General features: G+C 36.4%; 1 protein-coding gene across 2 annotated transcripts in view; it reads right to left on the bottom strand.

The window, feature by feature from the left end:
* LOC144960811 (pre-mRNA-processing factor 40 homolog A-like) overlaps window positions 1-27,120 on the bottom strand; it is a 59,980-nt gene that overhangs the window by 24,266 nt on the left and 8,594 nt on the right. For both annotated transcript variants that reach the window (XM_078894159.1, XM_078894158.1), the window contains exons 4-14: window positions 25,126-25,298; window positions 23,327-23,452; window positions 21,535-21,655; window positions 19,459-19,489; window positions 16,077-16,253; window positions 14,477-14,579; window positions 12,974-13,111; window positions 10,665-10,756; window positions 9,304-9,412; window positions 8,031-8,181; window positions 3,383-3,516 (exon numbers count right to left, since the gene is read on the bottom strand). In XM_078894159.1, coding sequence (XP_078750285.1) covers window positions 3,383-3,516; window positions 8,031-8,181; window positions 9,304-9,412; window positions 10,665-10,756; window positions 12,974-13,111; window positions 14,477-14,579; window positions 16,077-16,253; window positions 19,459-19,489; window positions 21,535-21,655; window positions 23,327-23,452; window positions 25,126-25,298 — 1,355 coding nt within the window. The remainder of the gene's footprint in view (window positions 1-3,382; window positions 3,517-8,030; window positions 8,182-9,303; window positions 9,413-10,664; window positions 10,757-12,973; window positions 13,112-14,476; window positions 14,580-16,076; window positions 16,254-19,458; window positions 19,490-21,534; window positions 21,656-23,326; window positions 23,453-25,125; window positions 25,299-27,120) is intronic.

Genomic DNA, 27,120 nt, shown 5'->3' with positions numbered 1-27,120 from the left:
GTGGTGGTAGTGATGTTGATGTGGTGGTTGTAGTAGTAATGGTAATGATGATGTGGTGTGTTGTAGTAGATGGTAGTGATGATAATGTGGTGTGGTGGTTGTAGTAGTACTGGTCTGATGATGATGTGGTGCTGGGTTGTAGTAGTAGTGGTAGTGATGATGATATTGTAGTGGTTGTTGTTGTAGTATAGTATAGCATTAGCAGTAGTAGTAGTAGTAGTATGATATGATGTGGTGGTGTGTAGTATAGTAGTAGATGAGATATGATGTGGTGGTTGTAGTTGCAGTGGTAGTGATGATGATGTTGATGTGGTGGTTGTAGTAGTAGTAGTAGTGATGATGATGATGATGTGGTGGTTGTAGTAGCAGTGGTAGTGATGATGATGATGTGGTGGTGGTTGTAGTAGTAGTAGTGGTGGTAGTGATGAAGATGAGGTGATGGTGGTAGTTGTAGTAGTATTGGTAGTGATGATCATGTGGTGGTTATGGTGGTTGGAGTAGTGGTGATAGTGATGATGATGTGGTGGTGGTTGTAGTAATGGTGGTAGTGATGATGATGTGGTGGTGGTTGTAGTAGTATTAGTGGTAGTGATGATGATGTTGTGGTGGTGGTTGTAGTAGTATTAGTGGTAGTGATGATGTGGTGGTGGTGGTGGTTGTAGTAGTAGTGGTAGTGATGATGTGGTGGTGGTTGTAGTAGTAGTGGTAGTGATGTGGTGGTGGTTGTAGTAGTATGGTAGTGATGATTGTTGTGGTGGTTGTAGTAGTAGTGGTAGTGATGATGTGGTGGTGGGTTGTTGTAGTAGTAGTGGTAGTGATGATGTGTGTGGTGGTTGTAGTAGTAGTGGTAGTGATGATGTGGTAGTGGTGGTTGTAGTAGTAGTGGTAGTGATGATGTTGTGGTGGTGGTGGTGGTTGTAGTAGTAGCGGTAATGATGATGTGGTTGTGGTGGTTGTAGTAGTAGTGGTACTGATGATGTGGTGGTTGTAGTAGTAGTGGTAATGGTGATGTCATGGTGGTGGTGGTTGTAGTAGTAGTGGTAATGATGATGTGGTTGTGGTGGTTGTAGTAGTAGTTGGTGATGATGTGGTGGTGGTGGTTGCAGTAGAAGTGGTAATGATGATGTGGTGGTGGTGGTGGTTGTAGTAGTAGCGGTAATGATGATGTGGTTGTGGTGGTTGTCGTAGTAGTGGTAGTGATGATGTGGTGGTGTGTTGTAGTAGTAGTGGTAATGGTGATGGTGGTGGTGGTGGTGGTGTGTAGTAGTAGTGGTAATGATGATGTGGTTGGGTGGTTGTAGTAGTAGTGGTAGTGATGATGTGGTGGTGGTGGTTGCAGTAGAAGTGGTAATGATGATGTGGTGGTGGTTGTTGTAGTAGTAGTGGTAGTGATGATATGGTGGTGGGTGGTTGTAGTAGTAGCGTAATGATGATGTGGTTGTGGTGTTGTCGTAGTAGTGGTTGATGATGTGGTGGTGGTGGTTGTAGTAGTAGTGGTAATGGTGATGTGGTGGTGGTGGTGGTGGTTGTAGTAGTAGTGGTAATGATGATGTGGTGTGGTGGTTGTAGTAGTAGTGGTCGTGATGATGTGGTGGTGGTGGTTGCAGTAGAAGTGGTAATGATGATGTGGTGGTGGTTGTTGTAGTAGTAGTGGTAGTGATGAATGGTGGTGGTGGTGGTTGTAGTAGTAGCGGTAATGATGATGTGGTTGTGGTGGTTGTAGTAGTAGTGGTAGTGATGATGATGTGGTGGTGGTGGTTGTAGTAGTAGTGGTAGTGATGATGTGAAGCTGGTGGTTGTAGTAGTAGTGTAGTGATGATGATGTGGTGGTGGTGGTTGCAGTAGTAGTGGTGGATGATGTGGTGGTGGTGGTTGTAGTAGTAGTGGTAATGATGATGTGGTGGTGGTGGTTGTAGTAGTAGTGGTAATGACGATGTAGTGGTGGTGGTTTAGTAGTAGTGATGATGATGTGGTGGTGGTTGTAGTAGTAGAGGTCATGAAGATGATGTGGTAGTGGTGGTTTAGTAGTAGTGGTAGTGATGATGAGTGGTGGTGTTGCAGTAGTAGTGGTGGTGATGATGGTTGTAATACTAGTGGTAATTATGATGATGTGTGGTTGGAAGGGGGTGGGGGGTATCCTTGGAACAAATTGACCTCACCGGAATTTGACGCAAGTTGCCCGGAGCCCGGAATTATTTGCTCCAGACCGGAGTTTTTTCCGGTGAAACCGGAGTTTTGGCATCACTGTATCGTAGCCTAGGCTTCCACGAAGGAATATAGATAATTCATCAAACAAGATGTCTGATGTCAACAGGAATCACCCATGTTGTTCAAGTGAGCAAATTGGGGGTTAATAATGTTGCTCAAGAAAAAGAACGAAAGTGCCTGAAGCGGGGATCGAACCTGGGACCTTCCCGGTCTTGGTGCAATGCCTTAACCACTCGGCTACTTCGTCCCCAATTGATTTTAAATGTTTTAGAATTGATGAGAGAGAGATTAAGCTTGTTTATATGAAAAATGATTGATTTAAAATGTATTAGAATCCATAGAGACATGGAGTTGAGTTTGCCTTTTTGGTGTAGCTCATCCAACAACACCTGGTACAGTTATGGAACACAACATTCAATTCACATTTATCATGAAAGGCAACAAATAAACACAGAATTTTTAATATTTATATATTTCTTAATCCATATTTCAATTTTTGAAAAAATTAGTGTCAGTCCAAAAAGTGATATTTACCCATCCTTTATATGAATAATCATTGATCTTAAACGTTTTAGAATTGATGAGAGAGATTTACCCTTATCAATATTTACCAATGCATAGGATTTATACATCGATATATCGAAAATCAATAAAAATGCTTGTTCTCCCATCCCCCACTATTCACAAAAAAAGTTTGTTTCTCCATTGTTTCTCAATGTATACTGATTGTTTTTGTTTTTGCCCCACAAGACCCAAAACTACTAACACTCTGAACCTCTTGAAACACTCATGGGTTTTGATAAACAAAATAAATGGACTGAACTAGGGGATGTTTCTTTATGCTAATTAGAAGATATGCGATTCTCCATGTGGCCAATTTTGGCCCTTGTAAACTGCAAGCACAACTTATATCGATATTGATATGGCGTCTTGAAATCGACATGATTCGATGTTGTAATTCGTATCGATATTGCGATAATATATGCGCAACACTAATTATTATTGACTTCATATGTTTTACAATAGATCTGAGAGATTTACCCTTATTCTTATGAATAATTATTGATTTAAAATGTATTAGAATTGATGTAGTTTAACCCCAACATAATTCCAAATCAAGGCTGTTAAAACTACCAATACTAAATCATGACGGCATAAGACAACAACGACTTACCACAAAACTCTCCCTGTTCTTTCTTTGGTTACGCTTAAGCCTCCTCCTCTCCCTCTCCTTCTCATCGTCATTCTCCTGCTCCAGCAGACGGATATGCTCCTCAAAACAGATCAAGGCATCCTCTTTGTCCATGTCTGATTGAAACAATGGGTAAAATCAAATAAGTTTGACCTTTAGAATGTGATCAGGGTACTTGTTTGTCTTTATGTTTTTAAGGGTTTTACGGCGCTTGCAACACATTTAGGTCATATCAGCGCCAGTAAAAAGGAAGAAAATGAGAAAAATTTCTAGAATTACAATTAAAGCACCCAAGAAAAGGTAAGACAAAGGGGAATTGGTTCAAATAAGAAACAGGTGTAGATTCCAAGAGCACACTATCAAAGTACTTAGTTTGAGATCACTAAAAGTCTCATCCAGACACAAGCACAGTTACCCACAAAGAGGAATACACTCAAATGCTTTACAAATCACATATAATATAAAGAAAACATAATACAGGGTACAATTGCCTGAAACTAAATTTTTAAAAAAAATTGAGCTTTGTATATAGAGCAGTATCCATTAAACGTGCTCAAAGTGCTTTACAAATGGTCCCTGACCAACTGCAACACGTAACAAGTAGAACGATACCTGACGCCTGTTAGACGATATTACAATTTCTTTCCGACATAGACAACGCTGTTAACACCCAAGTACATTTTACACCTGAGTAAGGTAAGAGAATGTGAGCAAAGAGCCTTTTCCTTTCCAAGGACTCGAAGCGAGACTTGAAGCCAGGACCTTCCGATCCGAAAGCGAGTGTCATACCACAAGACCAAATAACCAAAACTTGGTATCCTAAACTAAACTGTCATTGTATAAATAGCGAAAAATTAAACTAGGAAGCCACACACGACATGCCAAAACAATGGAAAAGTACACTTTATTTTTCAAAATAAATTTAAAAGTTATTGGTTTTTAAAGTTTCATTCGTTTGACGTTTTGTGAAGAAAAATAAATCTTGATTAGGGAAAGGAAAAAAATAGGTTTTGTTTACACAGATGGTGCTTTGCAACGAAAGAAGCTAACAGGCCCAATTTTTGCTATTGTAATTCTTCAAAGGATGCTGATTTTCACCATTAACTTAAGACAGACAGAGAGAGAGAGAGAGAGAGAGAGAGAGAGAGAGAGAGAGAGAGAGAGAGAGAGAGAGAGAGAGAGAGAGAGAGAGAGAGAGAGAGAGAGAGAGAGAGAGAGAGAGAGAGAGAGAGAGACAGAGAGAGAAGAGAGAGAGAGAGAGAGAGAGAGAGAGAGAGAGAGAGAGAGAGAGAGAGAGAGAGACTGTTCAAATAGGCCTTATTTTTTTTAAATGATTTGTGAAAAAACTTAAATCTTATATAGAGGAAGAAAAAAAAAAAAAGGGTTTGTTTACATGGATGGCGCTTTACGTTGAAACAAGCTAGCAGACCCAGTTGGGGATATTATAAACTCCAAAGACTGCTGATTTTAATGATATAAGTTGGGGTTTTTTTTTTTTACTAATACCTTAAATTCAAGAGTAAGAGAGACTGTTCAAAGAGACCTCTTTTTGATGATTTGTTAAGAAACATTAACCTGTTAACAGCAGTAGTTTGGGATACCGACTGAAATACCACATGCACCAAAACAGGAGAAACAGGCAAGTGTGATTGGGGTGAAGGAGAAGAAAATGCCTAACCCTATATACTAAACCTGCCCAAAGTATGCAACAGCAAGAGCAGACATGTCGAATTGAAAACTTCAAATTTAGTAATTTTAATGTCAATTTTTAGTAATTTGACAAGTAAATTCGTAATTTCTGAAATTATGTATGAACAACGACAATATTATTATTATTATTATCATCATTATTAAAGTAGTAGTAATAGTAGTAGTAGTAGAAGTAGTAGTAGTAGTAGTAGTAGTAGTAGTAGTAGTTGTTGTTCTTCTTCTTATCATTATTATCATTTAAGTATTACTAAGAATTAAAAATTCGTAATTTCTGAAATTGAAATTGTGTATGAACAACCACAATATTATTATTATTATTATCATCATTATTAAAGTAGTAGTAGTAGTAGTAGTAGTAGTAGTAGTAGTAGTAGTAGTAGTAGTAGTAGTAGTAGTAGTAGTAGTAGTAGTAGTAGTAGTAGTAGTTGTTGTTCTTCTTCTTCTTCTTCTTATCATTATTATCATTTAAGTATTACTTAGAATTAAAAATTCGTAATTTTCCATAAAATTTCGTATTTGGCCATGCAATTTGTCTAAAATTCGTAAAATTAAGAAAAATTCGTAAGATTCGGCATGTATGCAAGAGAGGATTTTTTGGCCTGGTAACACACCTCTGCAGACTAAACTGGGGGTCCCGATAGCTCAGTTGGTAGAGCATTCACTTCACACGCTAAGGGAACTAGATCGATCCCGGGTGCAGTTGAGATTTTTTTCTGACCCCCCCCCGGCCACCAAGCAGTGAATGGGTAGCTGAGTCTGTTAGATTTGGTGGAAAGTACTTGGCGATAGACTGGCGTCCTATCAAAGGATAGCAAGCAATTGCTATTGTCCGTTTCACACCATAGGAACCGGGTAAAATCCGGCTTCGTGGGCCGAATGACTCTGAAGGACTAGTTTTTTAAAACTTTAAATACATGTCTGGAGACTAAACTGTCTAGGCCCCCTGAGGAAGACAACAGTGTTTCTTCACCAACATGAAGGCGGGGAATGAAGAAGACCCCGCCAGGGTAGTGGATAGCTCATACAGGAGAGACACGATTGTGGGTTCAAGCCCCCAGCGCTGTCGTGAAGTTTTTAATTCTCTGTTGTCATTATCAACATCAGTGCCTGCTCCACTCACTTTTCTGAATTAAAAATTTTCCGTAAAACTATGATTTTCAATTGCTCTTTTACTTACTCTGCCACAAGCAATTGGAACTCTCTGTCCCTTCAAACATTAATATTTGGCTTCTTTTCCCTTTTTAATATAAAAATGTGAAAACAGAGGGTTTTTTGGGGGGTATTTTCAAAGTGTATGATATCTAGAATTAATAGTGAAACAATGAATTTATTATTAAGTGTACGGTGGATGTGCATGTGTGTATCTTGTGAATGTGTGCAGAACGTGAGCCATTTGTAATTCTTAGCACAGAGGAGCATTCAATCAATTTGGAAGTGGGCGCTATATAAATGATTAGTATGTTATGTTATTTTAGCATTATTGTTATTAATATTATTATTATCATTATTGTTATTATTATTATTGTTATTATTATTATATATTATTATTATTATTTATTATTATTATTATTATTTATTATATTATTATTATTATTATTATTATTATCATTATTATTATTATCATTATTATTATTTTATTATTATTATTATTATTATTTTCTTCTTCTTCTTCTTCTTCTTCTTCTTCTTATTATTATTATTATTATTATCATTATTACTACTACAAGGGCTGGAAATGAGTAACAGATTTACAACAAACAACAACACCCACAACAACAACAATAAGAATAAGATTGAGGAGAAGGAAAAGAATGAGAAGATAAAGATCACCTACTCTCTAGATCTGAATCCTCTGTAAGCCTGGACATTTGATCAATTTGGAAGTGGGGGCTATATTATAAATGATTATTGTTATGTTATGTTATTTTAGCATTATTATTATTATTATTACTATTACTACAAGGGCTGAAAATGAGTAGTAGACTTACAACAAAGTAGAACAACACCAACAACAACCACCACAACAACAACATGAACAAGATTGAGGAGGAAAAGAATGAGAGGATAAAGATCATTCAGTGCTGATGGTGACAAAAATGGAAAAAGGAGGAAAATCATGAATGGTTTTTTATACGCCACATGTTTACTTCACTAACCCCCACTTTTAGAGCCATTGAGATGATTAACTACTCTAGCTATCTTCTGGGTAGTTGGGGAAACTGCACCAGTTTGTTCCACCACACATTTTAAATCTCTCAAAGCCATAAAATTTGATTGAGGATAAAGTCACTTTTTTAAAGGAGGTAATTCCTCCTCTGACACAAAAATCGCGGTTTTCCGCGGATCCGAGGAAAATCATCAACACTGATCATTCGTTTGTTGTTTTTAAGGGTTTTACAGCGCTTGCAACACAAATAGACCATATCAGCGCCAGTAAAATAAAAAGGAAGAATATGGGATGGTAAAAAGTTTTACAATTACAATTTAAGTACACCCAAGAAAAGGTAAGACAAAGGGAAATTAGTTCAAATAGGGAACAGTTGTAGATTTCAAGAGCCCTCTATCAATGTACTTAGTTTGAGATCACCTAAATGTCTCACCCAGAACCAGCACAAGATCCCACTAAGCGGAATACACTCAAATGTTTACATTATACAATCAAATAACAAATATACCAATACATAACAGAGAGATGATTTACAAGGAAAAAAATACCATCTCCCAAAACCCAAACTATGCATTTGACTGTTTCCCTCCCAGCCAAGCACTAAGGCCAGGGCAAAACCAAGTAATCTCATTCCAAGACAACGACAGAAAGCAAATTGGAAAACAGACATAAGGGGATAGAAGACAAAGTAAGTACCACCCTGCCCAATATGGGAGGCCAGGAACCCCACCCAGGAGGATAAAAATCACCTACTCTCTAGATCTGGATCCTCTGTAAACCTGGGGTTATCCAGCAACATCTGTTGTGTCTCTGACCACGTGGTGCTGTAGGTCAAACTGGCCATGTGATCCAGGATCTCGCTGAAGACTTTGATGTTACGCTTGCGGAGAACTTTTGCCTCTTCCTGGAAGGGGTTTTAACCAAAAAAAAAATGACATCATGAGAGGAGATCAGAGCTGCCATCTTGCCAAAATCCGTTTGGGGGACAATTGACACTGATTTCAGCAGCACTTCAACAATGCATAAAAATCTATTTAGACCTACAGACAACTTCATCTAGACAATTGTTAATGAACTCATGTGCATAATTTAAAACTATATTAGAATATTAGAACACTTAAAACTATCATTTCTTACCTATTTCCTCATATGACAGTATGTGTAAAAATTTACTGACTAAAAAGGGGGTCAAATAGGACACAGGCCCTGGCAGTCTCAGAGCAAGGCATTGAATGGGTGGATTTAACCCTAAAGGAACCCCCACCCCTCACTCAACCCAACACACACCTAAGGTGGCATACACACAACACACACACGCACTACGAAAATAAAATAGGGAGAATAGTCCACACTACACAAAAATACTACAGATATCTCGGTCATTGACCCTAAGTATATAATAATGAATCGGTCATTGACCCTCCTAACATATAATATTATTGGACATCAACTGCATACACTTTGATGTGACTAATCAGACAAACAAAATGTGTATTGAATGGCCATAGAGAACATAACTAATTAGACCAGCACCACTTCTGTGGCTTTTTAGGTCATTTCCATTTGTCCCTGGCAAGCACAATATTTCCGGGCAGTCACTGAAGTTCTGTGACACTTGGCAGCTCTGGGAGGTGATAGCAGAGTTGCCAACCCATGAAGTAATAGCCTCCCAGCTGAAGCGGCTGAAAACGGTTGCCAACATGCCTTCACGCGATTGCTAGAGTTCACAACGTGACTTTTTAATCTATGTGTTTTTTTCTTTATTTTATTTTAAATTAGTATTATGTGCAGAGTTTTAGCAAGTTTAAAATGTAAAACCCTACAAACTGTGGAGTGATCCTCGACAATTTGGAGGTTTCCACAACAAGAAGAAGAAGTAAATAAAACAAGAAAATAGGAAAAATTTGCAGAATGTGGCAAGTCCCAGTCTTGATACATCATTACTTTGTAGCATCCTACCGCTTAGTTTATCAAGAAAAACAAAACGATTTGAAACATTATGAACAGCAAACCCCCCCCCCCCCACCTTTTCCCTCTTGGCAATGAGGTGGACCACATCGTCGTACAAGTCACGCCTGTCTCTTTCTGACACTGCCCGCCAGGCGTCCTCGTCTCCAAACAACGTGTCTGCTTTCCTACAAATAAACAAGAGAAAAAATATAATTGTAACATTATGCCAGGATCTTGTTGTTTGTTTGTTTTGCTCAGACCTGCCAACTCTTCACATTCCAACCATGGAATCATAACGCCCGAAAATAGGAATTTGAGACAAAATATAGGAATTTCACCTATTTCATCACCCCCCCCCCCCCCCACCTCGTTCTTTTTCATTCCATTATAATCATATTTGTAAATCGGAATTTTAGAGACAATGGCGGAATAGTACAAAAAAGAAGAGTGAAAATAGGAATGATTCCGCCAAAAGCGGAAGGGTTGGCAGGTATGTTTGCTTTATAAGGGTTCAGTAACACACTTTATAGTCACCTGGAACAACTACAAAAGACGTCTAATTCTACGTCGTGGCACAAGACCGAAGGGCTAGAGCTCAGGTGGTCGCTGGTTCGGATAAGTAAGTAAGTAAGTAAGTAATAAGGGTTTTACAGTGCTTGCAACACGTTTAGGTCATTTCAGCAAAAAATGAGGGAGTCAAAATAGTCTAGATTTATTAAAAGCAGGTGAGAGTAAATAACACTTTTTTTTCCCCGATACAATGTCTTCCAAACATATACATATATATATAGATAGTATGCGCTTGGCTAAGAAGCTCATAACATTGCCATCTGAAGTATAACGGATCAACACACAAAACTGTGTGTATCCATGAACGTTTATAGTCGGGCTAATACAGTTCTGTGAGCATTACTCATAAACGCGGATGGCAAAAAACAGTAACAAAGACCTGAGTGACGTCATCTTCGAACTATCTATATATATATATAAAAAAAGAATTGGGCATATGACAATCTTTATAAGCACATCGAAATGGTGCTTAGTCCGATGAAGAAAATAAATCCATTATTAAGGTAAGTAAATCAAAACAATATTTCCACCACTTTTCTTCTGATATCCATTACTAAAGCCCAATCTGGAGGATAAAAAATATCTGACAAGAGAGATCATTCTCCAAAAAAGAAAATAAATAAAAACTAAAAAACAAAAAAAAAAAAAAAAAAAAAATCAACCCATGTTACCCCCTATAATAATAATAATAATAATAATAATAATGATAATAATAATAATAATAATAATGATAATAATAATAATAAAAACCATAATAATAACAACAACAACAAAACAACAACAATAATAATAATAACAACAACAAAAGAACAACAACAATATTAATAATAATAACAAATAATACTGTAAGACAGCTAGCTTACTTACCAGTATTTAACAGAGGAATTCATCTTCTCAGAGTTCAACAAAAACTGTTCCAAGTCTTCTTTGGCTTGCTTCGCTCTCAGTCGCTGCCCCTCCTGATGGTAATCAATGGAAAAATGTTTTTTAGACAGATACAAAACTAGCATATGGGGTAATTTTTATTTTTTAAAATCTATTCGCAGAATTATTTGACAAAGAGTCCCCAGCCAACAGCACCATTAAAAAAAAAATATTAAAAAATGAGCTTTTATATAGTGCTAAATGTGCTCAAAGCGCTTTACAAGGGGTCCCTGGCCAACAGCAACATTTAACATTTAGTATGGGAAATGACACCTGTTAGGCGATATTACAATTTTTTCGGACAGAGATGACGCTGTTAACGGCCAGGTACTCATTTAACACCTAAGTACGGTGAGAGAATGTGAGTAAAGAGCCTTCTCCAAGGACTCAACTATGCACCGAGCGAGATTCGAACCCAGGATCTTCCGATCCGAAAGCGAGTTTCATACAATTAGACCAAATAGCCGCACATTTAACATATAGGACAAGACTTTTTTCCCCCTCTCAACAAAGACAATACTGCTATCGGTAGAGAGTGAGAGAAAAAAAAATATAGGAGTCTTTCAGAGCCATTCGGCCCATGGAGCCGGAGTTTATCCCGGTTTCTATAGCATGAAACAGACAATAATAATTGTTTGCTATCCTTTGGATAGGACGCTAGTCTATCACAAAATGTACTTTCTGCCAAATCTAACAGAATCAGCTACCCATTCACTGCTGGGTGGACAGGGAGGGTGGCAGAAAAAACTTGACTGAACTTGGGATCAATCTTGTTCCCTTTGTGTACGAAGCGAGTGCTCTACCAACTGAGCTATCGGGTAATTTTTAAACAAAATTATTCACAGATCTATTTGACAAAGGGTCCCCAGCCAACGGCACCATTTAACATGTAGGACAAGACAAGACTTTTTTCTCTCAACAAAGACAATACTGCGATCAGCCAGTTACATATTTTACACCCGAGTGCGGTGAGAGAATGCGACTTAAAAGCCTCTTACAAAGACTCAACTTTGAACAACCCAGAGTGGGACTCAACCCAAGGACCTGTCAATCCAAAGGCAAATGTCAAACCCTAAGACCACAGAACTACACAAAGCCGTTCTTTGTTTTTAAGGGTTTTACAGTGTTTGCGACACAGTTCATTTAGGTCATTTCAGGGCCAGTAAAAAGGAAGAATATTGAATAGTTTTTTAAAAAATTGTAGAATTACAAGTAAAGGTACCCAAGAAAAAGAAAGATAAAGGGGACTAGTTTAAATAGGGAACAGATGTATATTCCAAGAGCACACTATCAGTGTAGGTACTTAGAGATCACCTAAAAGTCTCATCCAGACACCAGCACAGGATCCCACCAAGATGAATATACTCAAATGGTTAGAGAATATATCCAAAAAGAAATAATAACTAGCAAGACATAACAGAGATGATTTACAAAGGGAAAAAAAAAAAAAATCTCCAAAAAGTAATACTATACACTTGACTTTTTCCCTCTCAGCTATGAATTTTGACACCAGTCAATCCCAGTCCAAGACAAAGACATAAAGCAACTCGAAAAATAGCTATAAATTAACTTAACTAGAGCTTTTATATAGCGCAATATCCACTAAATGTGCCCAAAGTGCTTTACAAAGGGTCCCAGACCAACAGCAACACGTTACTGATGATGACGTGGTGGTGGTGGTTGTAGTAGTAGTGGTAGTGATGATGATGTGGTGGTGGTTGCAGTAGTAGTGGTAGTGATGATGGTTGTAATACTAGTGGCAATAATGATGATGTGGCGGTTGGAAAGGGGGGTAGGGGGGGGTATACTTGGAACAAATTGACCTCACCGGAATTTGACGGAAGTTGCCCGGAGCCCGGAATTTTTTGCTCCAGACCGGATTTTTTTTCCGGTGAAACCGGAGTTTTGGCATCACTGAACACGTGACATGTAGAACGAGACAAGGCGCCTGTTAGGCCTTTACTACATTTTTTTCCGACACAGACAACACTGTTGACGGACAGGTACTCATTTTACACCTAATTTCGGTGAGAGAATGTCAGTAAAGAGTCTTTTCCCAGGACTCAACTATGCACCGATTGGAGCGAGGCTTGAACCCTCCGATCCGAAAGCGAGTGTCATACCACAAGACCACATATAAAAGGATAGCAAATTATCCGACCCATAAATGCAGGCAGCAAACACACCCAGTAGAAAGGTAAACAAAGAGCTGAGCTCAAAAAAAAACTTCATTCAAACTTTTAAACTTTTACCTTCTCTTCTTTTGCTCGTTGAGTTTTGTATTCATTAAACGCCTGCTTCTTCTCGTTGAGATGTTTAAGGGCTCCATACCGAGGGTCGTTGATGATAAGCTTCATGGCACTTTCCCAAGATGCCATTGATGGCACTTCCTGTAAAGGACAGACAAAAAAAAAAAAATTATTTGAAAATGGAAAAAAATATTTTAAATTATACATCTTTATGGCGGCGAAGTGGCCGAGTGGTTAAGGCATTGCACTGTGACCCGCAAGGTCCCGGGTTCGAGTCCCGCTTTAGACACTTCCGTTTTTTTTTCCTTGGGCAAGATTATTAACCCTCAATTTGCTCACTTGGACAACATGGGTGATTCCTGTTGACATCAGACATCTTGCTTGATGAATTATCTATATTCCTTCGTGGAATGCATGAGGCAGTGATATCTTATGATGTCGTGGCGGAAGGGCATAAATTTTTAAAAATTTATTTTTAAATACATATACAGGCATGTTCTTCTTCTTCTTCTTCGTTCCTCTGATGGACATCAATGGCTGCAGTCCGATATCTGTTATGAAGTCTGTGGTCCGCTTTAGGTCCTCAGCCTCACCATAGAGCTTTGTGTTGAGTGTTGTAGGGGTGACCCAGTGGTTCGAGCGTTGCACGTTGTATAATGGGCAATCCATACACATGTAAAGTGGTTTCATGGTCGGTTCCACATGGACAATAAGGGGTTGTTCCAATACCTAGCTTTTTAAACAATGTCCTCTTAGTCTATTGTGTCCTGTTCGGAGGCGGAATAGGGTGACTTGGCTACTTCGCTGAATGGCATGGATTGGATCCTGCTTGTTGTGTTCCAGGTATGTGTCATTGCTTTCTTTCGTCTATTTTTAGCTTTATTATTTTCTTTTGCTGGTGGTAAGTGATTGACGACTTCGGTTGTTCCTTTTGGGATCCTTCTTTGGCCAGTTGATATACAGGCATGTAAAATTAACAGGCAGGCTCACAATGCAGGGAATGAGGAAGAGAGGGCGGCCTAGAAATAGCTGAAGAAGGGCATTGATGGAGGACCCAAAAACTGATTACTGGTAATCAGAAGGTTCAGAAGGTCTGAGGTTCGACCCCCAGTCGAAGTTGACTGATTTTTTTGGGATTTTTTTTTTTTCTTGTATTTTTCTTTCTTGCTTTGTCCATAAAAAATAAATAAATAAATATGGTTTTAAACGAGAAATATAAAAATATAAACAAAAACAAAAAAAAAAAACAAAAAAAAGTAAATGGATGAAGAGATAATTTAAGATACCAAAAAATATATAAAGAATAAAAATATCAACAAATGTAAAAAAGAAGAAAATTGAGATAATTTTAGAGACAAAAAAAAAAAAAAAAAAAAAAAAGAAAAAAAAAGAAAAGTCAACCAACAAAATGACTGCAAATTGTGGATGTCTCTCATTTGTGAGGTTTAAAAGAAAAAAAAAAAAACCCCAAAAAACAAAAAAACAAAACAAAAAACATAGGCAAACCTTTTCCTTCAAGAGACATTTGAACGCCTCAATGGCCTCCTTCTTGTTCCTAAAGATATATGTCGGCTCTTTCTTGGAGGGCTCTTCCTTTGACTTGGGCTCTCTAGAAGGGGTGAGAAATTTGTTTTTAAAACTAACAAACAGAATGGAAGAAAAAAACTAAGCGCTATTGAGCTGTGTGGGAACTGTTACTAGTTTCGAGTAAAAAGGAGGTTCTAAAAATAGCTTTGAAATAAAGTTTGAGAGATTTTTCTTGACCATTTAAAAAAAAAGGTATCCAAAGGGTAGCAGGCAAATGCTATTGTCTGTTTCACGCTATAGAAACTGTGATAAACTCCAGCTCCTTGGCTCTGAAAGACTATTGTATATCTGTTTATATAAGGGTCTACCAAGAGTCCTTTTAGTAACATTCGACACACAAAAATATTTGAATTTTTTACACTTTTTTTGAAATTTTGTCTCAAAACGTGTCAAAATCAAATTTGCTTGTGGGTCCATTTTTGAGAGGCTATAACTTTTTTTATTAATCATGCTAACCATGGGTGAAAGTTAGCATTGCTAACTCTCTCAAATTTAGTAATCTCAAAATTTCAAAAAATTGTAAAAAAATCAAATATCCATATTCTGAACTGAAAAATGGGTTTTCTTCATGTCTCATAAGTATTTTCAATTGAGCCAAGTTTGAGGAAAATCAAAAGGGGTGTGGTTCCCAATTTCCGAAAATGTGCTCCACCTGACATGGAAGGGCCCAATAATCAGTGCCTTCTGATAATGGACAAGCAGGCCATACTAGCAATATTATAATTGAGATCTAAATTAATGAATAAACTTACTCGTTATAAACTATATAAATAGTATTCTCTTCCAAAATCCACTTATAAATCTGATATGACCCAGCCAGAAAAAAATTATACTGAATTCTCCATATATGAACGTCCTGGCCAACAGATTAGAGTGTTACAGAACACTAAAAGAGTGTATGATTGTTATAAATGCTTAAATAGTAAACATTTAATAATCCGTGCAATTCTCAACAAAATGCGTACATTGAGCAAAAATGCGTGAGAATACTCATTTTTTAAGTAACGTTGCAGACTTGCCAAATTGAAAAATTCAAATTTAGTAATTTTAATGTCAATTTTTAGTAATTTGACAAGGAAATTCGTAATTTCTGAAATTTTGTATGAACAACCACAATATTATTATTATCATCATCATTATTATAGAACGCCTCAACGCCTCAAGTAGTAGTAGTAGTAGTTGTAGTAGTATATAGTAGTAGTAGTAGTTGTTCTTCTTCTTCTTCTTCTTATCATTATTATTATTTTTATTATCATTTAAGTATTACTAGGAATTAAAAATTCATAATTTTCCATAAAATTTCGTCTTCGCCATGAAATTTGTCTAAAATTCGTAAAATTACGAAGAATTAGTAAGATTTGGCATGTATGACGTTGGTATCACTACGTAAGAATATCATGTTTTATGTAAGGTTTACAGCACTGTATATATAGCAACAAAAAAAAACAAAAATAAATAAATTTAAGAATAATTTTTTTTAAAATACAAAATTTTCACGTCAAATCAAATCACAACTCACTCCACTGGGGCGGGTTCTTGGGGAGCAACAGCGGCGGCTGCCGAGGCAGTGGGAGGGGGAGGCAACACGATGGATGCCAGGGTGGCTTGCATGGCTTGCTCTATGGCAGACGACGGCTGTTCTGATGATGAGGAGGAGGAGGACGATGTGGTGGGTGGAGGTTTGCTGCTGTCCGATCTGAATTAAAAGGGGAATAATAATAATGATGATGAAGATAATGATAATAATGATGATGAAGATAATGATAATAATAATAATGATGATGAAGATAATGATAATAATAATAATGATGATGAAGATAATGATAATAATAATAATGATGATGAAGATAATGATAATAATAATAATAACAATAATAACAATAATAATAATAATAATAATATAATAATAATAATAACAATAATAATAATAATAATAACAATAATAATAATAATAATAATAATAATAATAATAATAATAATAAATCATTAATAATAACAATAATAATAATAATAATAATAATAATAATAATAATAATAATAATAATAATAATAATAATAATATAATAATATACTTTATTCATCCAAAAAAAAAAATTTAAAAAAAATGGAAATTCGTTTAAAGACGTGGCATGCATGAAAATGAAATAACAACATTAATAAAAATAACAAAAATAATAATAATAATAATAATAATAATAATAATAATAATAATAATAATAATAATAATAATAATAATAATAATAATAATCAAAGTCAATTTTCAACACCTAGCTCATTTCAACATTGATGCCTATGTAACATATTGAGGGTGTCCGATTCCAACTGTGTAAATGTGTGAGAAGCGATTTTGAGATGATGAAAAATAAACAAAACAGCAACACCCCCCCCCCCCCCAAAAAAAAAAAAAAAAAGTGCAGCTCCTGCAATAACACTTCATATGTGTGATTAGATTTCACATGACTAATCCTGCCAAATAACGAGATTGTGGTTAAGTCTCTGGTCATGTGTGTGTGTGTGTGTGTGTGGGGGGGGGGGGGGCATGAGCTTCAACACATCCGAAACATCCATTTTATCAGTTTTCAGTGGTAGTGGTGTTGTTAGGATGAATAAACAAAACTTGTTTTGTTATTAAAGGGGAAACCCGAAACATCCATTTTATTTGTTTTCGTACATTAAATTGTACGTGCAGCTATAATGTGGTCTAGTGATATGACACTCGCAAGCAGATCGGAAGGTCCTGGGTTCGAGCGTTGCCATCGTTAACATATAGCCTGACAGTGATCAAAAAAAAAAAAAAGACGTCAAAATGCCAGTCTTTGGCCGCAAAAGAAAACAAATCATGAGTTGTATTCAACAGTTCAACCAATGGAATCACTTGTTTCCTAGAGCTCTACTAACGACAACTCACTAGACGCTGCACAAAACTAAAAAATGATGGCAAATTATGAGTCCTACAGGGTTCTAGTGTCAGGCTATATGTTAATGATGGCTATGGTTCGAGCCTCGCTCAGCGCATAGTTGAGTCCTTGGAAAAGACTCTTGACTCACATTTCTCTAACCTTACTCATGTGTATAATGAGTACCTGGCCATTAACAGCGTTGTCTCTGTTCGAAAAAATTATAATATCACCTAAAAGGCATCATGTCACGTCCTACGTGTTAAGTGTCGCTGTTGGCCAGGGATCCCTTGTAAAGCGCTTTGAACACATTTAAAGATTTTTGCGCTATTCAAAAGCTCAAGTTAATACAAACTAAAAAATAAAAATAATGTTTTTTTCTACCACGCATGGCACTTGCATGGTTAAGAGTAGGATGAACTCCAGGAATGCATACCAGTAGGAAAAATTCATAGAATTAGGACATTTTGGCTCCATTTTCAAAACTTCAGGAGCATCTCTTGACCATTAAAACTTATTGAATATGGAAAAGCTGATGCCAGAAAAAAATAATTTTGAGGATAAAAAAGTTTTATTTAATTTTTATTTTTTATTTACCAGGGCAAATTTTTGATTTTCAAAGTCAACTACATGGGTGCCAGCAGGAAGAAGTGCTGAAACCTGAAACTAAAATCTCGACACTTTGCCAAACCTGAAAATGTTTCTACTGAAAATGCGGCCTAAACTTTACTCTTATTTCATCACCGTTTTTATACCATTATTAAATGATTACACTGCAAACATATTGACACAATGAGGAAATTAATTTGATTTTTAAGCCAACTTATAATACATAGTGAAATACTCACAGTGCAGTTGTCTCTTTCTAGGGCTGGGGTAGCCAAAGAACAGAGAGAGACAGAGAGTACGAGAGGTACTCCCTCAACATTTTTTGAAAAATTTAGTATACCAGAGTTATTTGACTTCGACATATCGCGAAACCGGAATTCCGGCATGAACCTGAAAACTGACACCCTTCGTCAACAATGACGACTACAATTTTACAACAGACCTGAATACCAGTAGGAAAAATTCATAGAATTAGGACATTTTGTTTGTTTGTTTTTGTTTTTAAGGGTTTTACGGCGCTTGCAACACATTAAGGTCATATCAGCGCCAGTAAAAAGGAAGAAAATGGGATAGTAAAACGTTCTAGAATTACAATAAAGCATCCAAGAAAAGGGAAGACAAAGGGGAATTGGTTCAAATATGAAACAGGTGTAGATTCCAAAAGCACTCCATCAAAGTACTTGGTTTGAGATCACTAAAAGTCTCATCTAGACACAAGCACAGGTCCCAGCTAAGAGGAACACACTCAAATGTTTTACAAATCATATATAATATAAAGAAAGCATAATACAGTGCATAACAGAGAGATGATAAACAAGGAAAAAAATATCATCTCCCAAAACTAACTATACATTCGACTGTTTCCCTGTCAGCCAGGGCATCTGGCCAGGACCAGGACAAAACCAAGTAATCTCATTCCAAGACAAAGACAGAAAGCATGTTGGAAAACAGATATAAGGGGATAGAAGACACAGTATGTACCTCCCTGCCCGCTATGGAAGTACGACATTTTGGTTCCAATTACAAAACTTCAGGAGCATCTCTTGACCATTAAAACTTATTGAAAATGAACGCTGATGCCAGAAAAAATAATTTTGAGGATAAACAAGTTTTATCTAACCCTAATGAAGGTAAAATGTTGATTTTTAAAGAAACCAACAATAGCGACTACAATTTTTAAAATTGAATATGGAAAAGCTGATGCCAGAAAACATAATTTTGAGGATATTAAAGTTTTATTTAACCCTAATGAAGGTAAAATGTTGATTTTTAAAGAAGTCAACTATAGCGACAATTTTTATTCCCCCCCCCCCCCCCCCCCCCCCCACCGAATAATATGAATTTTTTGATTTTCCAGTAGGCAGGTCTGGAACTCGATATGTGATTAGTACTCACCCTTTAGATGAAGCATTGGCGGCAAGTTTAGCTGTTTGAAAAAGAAAAAAGAAAAGAAAGAAACATAAACAAAATTAGAGGGGAGAAATTGGACGGACTGCAATTCTTCCTAACTTGCCTAGCTTTACTGTATTTGCTTTTATTGATGCTATGAGCTATTTGGCAATGAATTGATTGTATTGTATGTTTTTTTTCTCTCCCCAAATGTCAATTTACATCGTAAAACATAAACAAAATTGGAGGGACTGCAATTCTGATACCTGGCCTATCTTTCCTGTATTTGCTTTTATTGACGCTATGAACTCCTGATTCGGCTTTGAATTGAGATTGCATTGTATGTTGTTTTTTTTGTTTTTTTTTCCCAATTGACAATTTACATTGTAAAGTGCCCACAGCTTGTGCTTTTCACGAGAATGAGCGCTGTATAAATGTGCATTATTATTATTATCATCATCATTATTATTACTATTATTATTATCATCATCATTATCATCAATAATCATCATTATTATTATTACTATTCTTATTATTATTATCATAATAATAATTACTATTATTATTATTTTCCCCCCAACGTTTTGACATGTGTGGTGACAAGACAAAACCATGTGGAAGTCAAACCATTGTTTTAAAAAATCCAGACTGGATGTTGATGTAGGTACAGTGGAATCCTGATAAACCAAACACAGCTGAACTAGACATTGGTTGACTTCATCCATCCATCGTCAATGGAACACAGATAAACGACGGAACATTTTGGGACCAATGAGAGGAATATAGGCTATGTGGTCTAGTGGTATGACACTCGCTTTTGGATCGGAAGGTCCTGGGTTCCAGCCCCGCTCTGCGCATGGTTGAGTCCTTGGAAAGGAAAGGCTCTTTACTCACATTCTCTAACCGTACTCAGGTGTAAATTGCACAATTTTAATAAATTTTAATCCAAAAAAAAACTTTGGTTATAAAATCTGAATAAGAAAAAAAATAGATTTCAAATTTGACTAAAATATCTGTCTTAAAGGTATCAGTCGGAAGAGCACTTGCTTCAAATGTGAAGAAACCAAGTCCAGTCCGGGGTGAAGTCGAGATTTATTTTTTTGACCCTTCTATCTCTCCTACTAGCATTCATTGGATAGCTGGGTCTTTTAGATCTGGTGGGAAGTATTTTGCAATAATAGTCCAGCAACCTATCCAAAGGGTAGCAAGCCATTGCTATTGTCCATTTAATACTAAAGAAAACAGGGATAGACCCCGGCTCCATGAGCCTAGTGGCCCTAAAGAACTACTTTAAAAAAATAAATAAATAAAAAAAATAAAGAGCTTTTATATAGCGCAATATCCACTAAATGTGCTCAAAGCACTTTACAAGGGGTCCCTGACCAACAGCAACATTTAACATGTAGGACGGGACATGCTGCCTGTTAGGCGATATTACAATTTTTCAGACAAAGACAACGCTGTTAACGACCAGGTACTCATTTTACACTTGAGTACGATGAGAGAATGTGAGTAAAGAGTCTTTTCCAAGGACTCAACTATGCGCCGAGCGAGGGTTGAACCCAGGACCTTCCGATCCGAAAGTGAGTGTCATACCACTAGACCACATAGCCGCACTTAAGTAAAAGTCTGGTATAAAAAAATTTAAAAAAACAAACAAAACAAAACTTGAGCTTTTATATATTACAAGAGGGCACCTGGCCAACAGCAACACTTGACATGAAGGACAAAACATGACGCCCGTTAAGCGATGTTACAATTTTTCAGACAGAGACACAGCGCCGTTCACGTCCAAGTACTCATTTTACACCCGAGTTTTCGGTGAGAGAATGTGAGTAAAAAAAGCCCTTTTTCCAAGGACTCAACGATGCACCGCCCAGAGTGGGGGACTCGAACCCTGGACCGTCTGATCTGAAGGCGCCTAGAGCTGTTTTGTCAACGGGATTGGGCGCTATACAAATAAACTTTATTATTATTATTATTATTATCATTATTACTATTATTATTATTATTATTATTATTATTAAGTACAAGTCAAATGAGGTTTTAAAATAGTCGATCCAATCCGATCCGATCCCATACTTTCCAGCTCCTCCAATTCCTTCGGCTTGGTCCACCGGCTTTCCTTAGTGACAGAGTTGTGGTAGTAAACCTTGCCAGCATCTGACTTGTATTCTTTCCATGGACATTGGGATAGAAGTTTCTGGAAGAGATTCAACTTTATAATGAGAAATGCAGTCAAAACCTGTGTTGTTTTTTTTTTTTTTTGCAGACATCTATCTACGGCGGGCAACTGGGTATATAGAGGATACTCAGCTGTCCTATGGCAATTTTTATTATTATTATTGTTATTATTATTATTATTATTATTATTATTATTATTATTATTATTATTATTATTATTCAATGATGATAATGACAATTTGTCAAAAAGAAGGAAAATCTATCGGCCTGTCTGTCACGCCCAAACCTAATGCAAAAATAACACAACTATTCATTGTTACTTAATATTACGTAATATATTACTAGCTTCTAAAACACATCTATTCTGATCATTAGATACAAACTGACTTCTTGTTAATATAATTTAACAAATTGTCATTTCCAATAAAACATTTTAGAGCCTATAACTATAATGCTGCCCACTATATAAAGAGATTATGATAAACTTTTGGCCAAAAGGAGGTATTTGTTGTTATACTACAAACACGGCTAGTGTCTGTGTATTATTGCAACCTTGTGGTTATGCAGCTTACAGATATGAATCTTTAATCAATGCAAAACATATTCCATCAAATGAGCGAATTAAAATTAAGCCTTGAAAAAAATTATAATTATTACTTATATCAATCAGCCTAACTTATTGCTACATAATCTATTACCAAGTGATATCTACAAACATAATAATATGAAGTTAGAAGGTAGGCCGAGGAAAAAAAAGTGTGTGTCGGAGGGGGGGGGGAAGAGAGAGAGAGAGAGAGAGAGAGAGAGAGAGAGAGAGAGAGAGAGAGAGAGAGAGAGAGAGAGAGAGAGAGAGAGAGTTTTAATTGGTAATTAGACATAAGTTGTAATGAATTCAAGTGAATTCAGAATAAACAAAAACAAACAAAAAATAAATAAATAAATAAAAAAATAAAGAGTACAAAGCCAAAGGGTACAAACATATTAACACCCATCTGCCCCATCCCTTTCCCTTTCGATCATCTTTTCATCCAAGGCCATCACGGACATTTGTGCCACTATTCACATTTGGTGCCAGTGTATCTAGACTAGAGTCACCAAAAATCATGCAGCTGAGCAGAGGTTCAAAAAATGACACAAGACATAACAGTGATTTTTCAGCTAAACTACCTCGTAGCCGAAAATGTTTGACATTGCAAAAAAAAAAACAGCGAAAAATCCTAAAATCCGGAATTCCGCGGAAGATTACCATCACTGATCATTGTGGCGCCCTTATTATCACCACCCCCCCCCCATCCCCTCCTCAAAATGATCCTTTTTCAAAGACAACCAAAATAATTAGTCAATTAAAAAAACAAAAAAACAAAAAAAAAATTGAGCTTTTATATAGCGCAATACCCACTAAACGTAATCAAAACGTTTTACAAGTGGGCCCCTGGCTAACAGCAACATTCCACATTACAATTTTGTTCGGACAGAGACAACGCTGTAAACAGCCAGATACTCCTTTTACACATGAGTATGGTGAGAAAATATAAGTAAAGAGCCTTTTCCAAGGACTCAACTATGCGCCGCGCAAGACTCGAACCCAGAACCTTCCGATCCAAAAGCGATTACCATACCACAACACTACATAGCCGCAAAAGCAACCAAAAAAAAAATAAATAAATAAAAAAATACCAAACATACCCACCTCTTGAGATGTTTTGAGTTCCTCTGGTTTTTCCCAACTGGACTCTTTAGTGAGACTGTTGTAATAGTAAATTCTGCCATCTGGGGCTTTGTGCTCTCCCCAGCCACTTGCACTGCTCGCTGTAGCCTGGCGGGGTTTGGGGGTGGGGGAAGAGAAGAGACAAATCTAGATTCAAATTTATACTACTAAGTTATATAAATGTTAGTTTTAGAGAGTTTGACAAATGCTTATGACACATTAAGATCATTTCATCAACAACAACTAAAAAACAACACAAAGTCTGCCATCGAGGGCTTTGTGCTCTCCCCAGCCACTTGCACTGCTCGCTGTAGCCTGGAGGGGGATGAGAGATGAGACTAGTTTAGTTTCAAGGTTATTCTACTAAGTTATAAATGTTTGTTTTAGAGAGTTTGACAAATGCTTAAGACACATTAAGATCATTTCATCAACAACTACAAAAAAAAAAAAAAAAAAAAAAAAAAAAAAAAAAAAAAAAAAAAAAAACAACACAAAGTCTGCCATCGAGGACTTTGTGCTCTCCCCAGCCACTTGCACTGCTCGCTGTAGCCTGGAGGGGGATGAGAGATGAGACTAGTTTAGTTTCAAGGTTATTCTACTAAGTTATAAATGTTTGTTTTAGAGTGCCTGTAGAAGAGGAGATGCTGGTTGTAGCGGTGGTGGTGATGGATGAAGTGATGTGGTGGTGGTGGTTGTGGCAGTGACAATGCTGTGATGGTGGTTGTAATTGTAACAGTGGTGATGCCATGGTGGTGATGGTTTGAGATGATGATGCTGATGTCCCAAATGAAGTTGTGATGGTGATATATATCTGCCAGCCCAGTAAATCAGTTGAAGGTTTTGAGATAAAATATTTGTGAGAGTGGTCTTCAATCTAATAGAGATGACAATTTGCAGCAATGACAAGATAATTATGTTATCAAATGATCCATGTCTCTCTCTCCCTTTTTTATAGAATTTACTGCTCCTCCTCCTCCTACTACAACTACAAACAATTCATACAACCACTACTAGACTAGTACTATCACTACTACCACTACTACTTGGTCAAATGATGGGAAATTCACACATATCACAGACAAGTTAAATATTTCTAGAGGATTCATTTTGAACCATTTTGTTCCTAAACCCGCCCAGTTGGTAATGAAAAAAAAAAAAATCACTCATACAAAATAATAAATCTTAAAAAAAGATCATTAAATTTCTAAAAACAAAATAGAGTAATTTTAGTAATTACAAAGGGAAATAATCCATTTCTGTTTAAGCTTATCAGCAATACAGTTTTTACTTGAAAGCTTCATTGTCAAAGATGTTTGTTAAATTTAATTTTCACATTAAATTTTCTATTCAACAAGTGCTAAAAGCTTAAATGTGGCCTGAGGCCATTTAAAGTATAAAATAAGCTTAAGTGCATAATTCTATGCAAATCCTCAAAAAGTTATGAGAAAAATATTTGTGAAAACCGGCAACATATAACTAACTGAAATGAAAACAATAGTATACTAACTGTGATGCATCATTCAGAAACATGGTCAAAAAAAAAAGAAAAAAAAAAAAAAGAAACACGGTCAACAATTGATGTATGACATGTTGTCATTTTCAACATCATTAATGCTTGAGAAAAAAAAAATCAAAATATTACAACATATCCTTTGGAATCGTATCCACGTATTTGAGTCCAAAAATCATACTAAAATTCAGGAATTCACTGCTAACAACCTTTTGTCAGACAACCATAATATATAATATATAAATATATAATATTAGCACGAATAACAAACCGTTTTAGATTGCTGTCCAGGGGTAGAGGGGGAGTTGGACCCAGACCCAGGACCTCCGATTCCAGCTGCAGCAGCGACTGCCGGGAACTGTGGATTGCCGGGAGGCGGGAACCCTTTGCCCGGTGGTGCGGCCATGGGCATTGGATTGACCCCCGGTGGGAAGGCAGGAAATCCTGAAGGAGGACGAAAAAGCGACACCAGGATAAAACAAATTGGAAGTTCATGAGATTATCTTATAGTTATAGGCCATTGACCAATAACCATGACACTACGCCTCTCTAAACAAATTATTCTAAATTTTAAAGTAAATAAAGGAATAACATTGTTTTAGTAATAATAATAATAATAATAATAACGACAACAATAATAATAATAATAATAATAACGACAACAATAATAATAATAATAATAATAATAATAATAATAATAATAATAATAATAATAATAATAATAACGACAACAACAATAATAATAATAGTAATAATAATAAAAATAATAATAATACAATAATAATAATAATAATAATAGTAATAATATATATCAGCATATTGCACAAAGCTAGGTGTAATCTTAAATGTTTATTCTATAGTCTGATTAACACAATTTAGTGAGAACTAATAAAAATAGACTAGCTAAAATTAAACACAAAAACAAAAAAACTGAGTGATGTCAATTTCGTTCCTTCTATATTTCCCATAATTCTAGCATCAATACAATAAAAAATTATAACAAAATAACTATTGACAACTGACACTTTCAGCGTTGGTGACAAGATGATGAGGGAAACAAATGCACGAGAGACTGCGCCGATGGGCCATTTTTGTAACATTCTGCACAAAAAGACATCCATTTTACATAGCGATGAACTTAAAAAAAAAAGTGGGGCTATGTGGTCTTGAGGTATGACACTCGCCTTTGGATTGAAAGGTTCTGGGTTCAAATCCCGCTCTGAGCGGTAGTAGTAGTAGTAGCAGCGTATGGCTACACCTCCAAATGTATTTCGTCAACCCAGCTTCTAAAGTCTTCCTCCGCCCTAAGGACGGTTTCGTAGCCGCCTTCAATTTGGTGACTGGACAGTGGAGGACGATGTGATCGCTGGTCTCTGGGGCTGCCTGACATTTCTGGCAGGTATCACTGTTTCCAAGTTTCCATCTGCACATATTTGATGCAGTTCTGTCATGTCCTGTTAAGAGGCGATTTGAGTGGTGCATAGTTGGAAAAGGCTCAATACTAACATTCTCTCACCATAGTGAGATGAAAAATGAGTACCTGGCAGTTATTGCCTGACAAGTGTCACGTCTTACCCTACATGTTAAGTGTTTGTTGTTGGCCAGTGAACATTTGCAAAGCACTTTGAGCATGTTTAGTGGATATTGCACTATATAAAAGCTCTGAACAAAATTGAATATAACAGCTTTAAAAAAAGAACAAAATACCAAACATAGAACGTTTCTGACTCAAAACCCTTCTTCAGCCAACAACAAAAAAAAAATAAAGACATAATATATACATTACTAAATTCCAGATAGACAACAAGAGATATTTTTTGGGTCCTCTCTGTAGAAATATCTCTGTCATCTATCTGGAATTTAGTAATGTATTTATGTCTTTATTGGGATTTTTTTTGTTTGTTGTTAGCTGAAAAAGGGTTTTGAAGCCGTTATATTCATTATTGTTCATTACTTTCTACAGTCCACAGCTTCTAGAAGCCTAGTATCACTTTGACTTATATAAAAGCTCAAGTTTTTTTGTTTGTTTTATTAGTTTTATGAGGTTTAATCATGTAAATGTTGCTGCTCGAAGCTCGAAGAAATAAATAATAATGTGAAATTGAATGTAAGCTTCAATTTAATTACAAAAACAGACCAAATGAACGTTTTGGTTTCGGGATGAATCATCTTAACTACACCACTACCACACCATCTCATTCATCTGTGGTGTTTCATTCATCCTGTTTTGTTGATAAAGGGGAAACCTGAAACGTTCATTTGGTCT

The sequence above is a fragment of the Berghia stephanieae genome, chromosome 15 (assembly GCF_034508935.2).
Source record: "Berghia stephanieae isolate SIO BIC M18660-M18661 chromosome 15, UCSD_Bste_1.3, whole genome shotgun sequence".
Classification (NCBI taxonomy): domain Eukaryota; kingdom Metazoa; phylum Mollusca; class Gastropoda; order Nudibranchia; family Aeolidiidae; genus Berghia; species Berghia stephanieae.
This window is presented reverse-complemented; position numbering and strand designations above follow the sequence as displayed.